The sequence below is a fragment of the Vombatus ursinus genome, unplaced genomic scaffold (assembly GCF_900497805.2).
Source record: "Vombatus ursinus unplaced genomic scaffold, bare-nosed wombat genome assembly UNPS02010394.1, whole genome shotgun sequence".
In the NCBI taxonomy this organism is placed as follows: domain Eukaryota; kingdom Metazoa; phylum Chordata; class Mammalia; order Diprotodontia; family Vombatidae; genus Vombatus; species Vombatus ursinus.
This window is the reverse complement of record NW_020950172.1, coordinates 7,229,548-7,232,739: the sequence shown is the minus strand read 5'-3', so window position 1 is coordinate 7,232,739 and position 3,192 is coordinate 7,229,548. Positions and strand designations below refer to the sequence as shown.

The window sequence follows — 3,192 nt, the reverse complement described above, 5'->3', positions numbered from 1 at the left end:
AGGTCACACACTGGTCACACACATGCAGGTCACACACTGGTCTCACATAGACACAGGTCTCACACACAGGTTTCATACACACATGTCACACACTGGTCTCACACACACAGGTCGCACACACACACACACACACACACACATCATACACTGGTCCCACCTGATTGTACAGGGCACAGATATGCAGGGCTGTGTTTCCTGATGCATTCTGGGCCCTCATGTCAGCCCCATAGAACAGCAAATGTTCCAAGTGTTGGACATGCCCAAAGCGACAGGCCTAAAGGGAAGAGAGGTTCAGAGAAGAGGCTGAAGGAGGATCCTCATTCCCCTCACCCCTCCCACTCCCTGATCCCTCCATGGAGGTCTGCTCACTTTCCCCAGTGCCACCTCCCCCTGGCTCCTCACCTGATGGATCTCTTGCCATCCATTCTCATCAGCTGTCCCAATCTGTGCATGGTCATGGAGCAGGAGCTCACAGCAGAGGGGGTCCCCACCCCCCAGGGCGCTATGGTATAGGGGGGTCAAACCACGGCTGTCCTTGTAGTCTGGAGATGCCCCAAGGTCCAGCAGGGTCTGTGGGGAGTCCAGGGCCAGGGTCACCAAAGCCTTGGGTTCCCTCTCTCTCCTCCCTACCCACTCCCCAGCATCTCTACACACACTGACCGTCAGGGCACTGGGGTTCCGGCAACGCGTGGCGATGTGCAAGGCTGTCAGCCCTTCCCGAGTGCGGAAGTCCAGATGGGCCCCACCATTCCTCAGGACCTTTAGTAAATCGGTGGCATTATCCATCTGGGCAGCCAGGGTCAAGGGGCACTCTGGGAAACACAATGCATCACAAGACAGAATGAGGTCTGGCCCCATGGTCTGGTCCTCAATAAAGCCTCAACAAAAGTTGGTGTTAGCCTGCTGCCCTCACCCTGAGTTGGCTGCTCACCTCCTGAGTCAGGGTCATGGAAGTTGGGGTCCAGCCCCTTGTCCAGAAGCCGGGCCAGTTTGTCTGTGCTGTGAAGCTGGACGTACTCCATGAACTTCTTAAGGTTCGCCTAGGATACCGAAGTGTATCAGCCCTGGCCTGTCGGCAGAGCCCCAGGACCCCAGTGCTGTCCCCCAGGCTCTAGGATCCTAACCCACCCCAGGTATCCCAAACCCCAGCATGCGGAACCCATCACCCCATCTGACTCTCTAGCCCTCCAACACTGGAGCCATGCCTTCTAACCTCCTCTGACTGATCTCTTACCTCAGTGGGAAGAGATTGAGCTAACCTGGACAGGAAGAGAGTGGAAGGCACTGGGGAAGGTCATTTTGGGTCGTTTTTTTTTGAAACCATGGACCCCTTGTCTGGGATAGGGGAGGGAATGCCTGCCTAGAACCAGGGGACTGGATAGAACGAACTCTAGAGGGCCCCCTCTCACATCCCTCGACTCAATTCCCCTGATCCTCCCAGAACTTTGGCAACATCACCTTGGTGTGTAACTTTGCAAACTGCTTATCATCCAACAGGCTCTGGGTGTAAACCCTGCGTTTGTAGCGGAACTGCCCAGGGAGAGGGGAGAAAGAGGGAGGGCAGTCACTGAGCAGCCCATGTCACTGAGCTCCCCATGCCCATCCCCAGGGTTCAGGCTTCAGGAATTACAGGGAACAGGAGACGGCTATGTTCCCTGCCAGGGCCTTCACTGGGCACCCAGGCAACCCTCCCAGGGAGCAAATTCCCACCAGGTACACACACACCCCTCCCTGTGTGCCCTCACTCACACACATATCGTTTGCCAAACATACATCCCACAGAACCTACATACATCTCTCTCTGTGCACACACACACTCACACACACATATACCCCACAGTACATACATACACACTCACATACACCCCCACAGTACCTACATACATCTCTCTGTGACACACTCATACACACTTATACCCCACAGTACATACACACACACACACACACACTACATCCACCTCGGTACTGTACACCTCACCCCCCCACCCATCCAGTCTCGAACACCTGTCAATCTCTCAGACCCAGGATCCTTGGGCTCTACCCACTAGCCCCGCCCCCTCCCCGGAGTCCCACCTCCAGGTAGGGCAGGGGCGTGTCCATGTTGGGCGGGTAGTCCCGCAGCAGACGTTCTTCGTCCAGGAACTTGCCTGCCCGGCCCTGGGAGGGGGGCTGGAAGAGGCCATAGTTGAGTACATCCTGCAGGCTGTGGTTGAGGGCACAGAGCACCCGCTGCTTGGACACCCACACGGGTGCGTCGGGGTTCAGCCGCAGACATTTCTGGGGATGGGAGGGAAGGGGTGACTCAGAACAGCCCGGGCGTGCCCCTTACCCCTCGCAGCTCCTTGGGGGTCTAGAGCTCCCATTCTAGTCACGCCCTCTGCTGGCCACCGATGAACTGGCCTGGGGGAGGGCCCCTGGGGGCGGGGCTTAGGACCGCCCCGCCTGGGACTGGGGGGGGGGGGGGAGACCCAGAGGGGGGGCGGGGGGAGGAATCGGGGCCGGGGGGGGGGGGGGGGGGGGGTGGGTGTTCCAGGACAAAAAGGAAGACTTAGTGAGAAGAGGGCTCCAGATGGAGATTTCAGGGGCAAACTTGGCCAGGAGTCCAGTGGGAGAAGGCAAGGGCTCCAGAGGGATGCCCAGCTGCAATTGGTCCTGATGTGAAGGACCCCAGGACCGCGAGGGAGTCTGGTCAGGAATATTGGGGGATCCTTGAGGGGGAAAGGAAGAGCTGGAGTGGTCTACGAAACGGCAGGAGGTCTGGAAATAGGGGCCAGTGGTCTCAGTATTACTGGGCATGAATTGGGGGAGGGGACGGGGAAGAGAGTCCCAGGGCTGCGAGAGAAAGAGAAGGAAAGGGAGGAGATACAGTGATCCCAGGGACGGGAGTATGAGGGATGGTCCCAGGGCTGGGAGAAGGTCAGGGGACTGAGGAGAAGGGATCCTAAGGTAGGAGGGGGACAGTGCCGGGGCTAGGGAAAGGCGGTCCCGGGGCTGAGAGGAGGTCCGGGGGCTAGAGGGAGGGTGTCCCGGGGCTGAGAGGAGGTCCAGGGATTGGGGGGTGGAGATCCTGCGGCTGGGGGGAGGTTTCGGAGCTGGGGCGGGGGGGGAGATGAGAGACCCCCAGGGCTGCGAGGAAAAGGGGGTCGGTTGCTGGGAGGAGGGGATGTACAGGGCTGGAAAGGGAAGAGGTGC

The 3,192-nt window shown here is 58.9% G+C and overlaps 1 protein-coding gene across 1 annotated transcript in view; it reads right to left on the bottom strand.

The window, feature by feature from the left end:
• The window catches only part of SHANK3 (SH3 and multiple ankyrin repeat domains 3), a 61,520-nt gene that overhangs the window by 58,099 nt on the left and 229 nt on the right, over positions 1–3,192 (bottom strand). Inside the window, 6 exon segments of the mRNA XM_027854245.1 lie at positions 158–274; positions 403–570; positions 661–812; positions 932–1,040; positions 1,459–1,530; positions 2,074–2,277. Coding sequence (XP_027710046.1) covers positions 158–274; positions 403–570; positions 661–812; positions 932–1,040; positions 1,459–1,530; positions 2,074–2,277 — 822 coding nt within the window.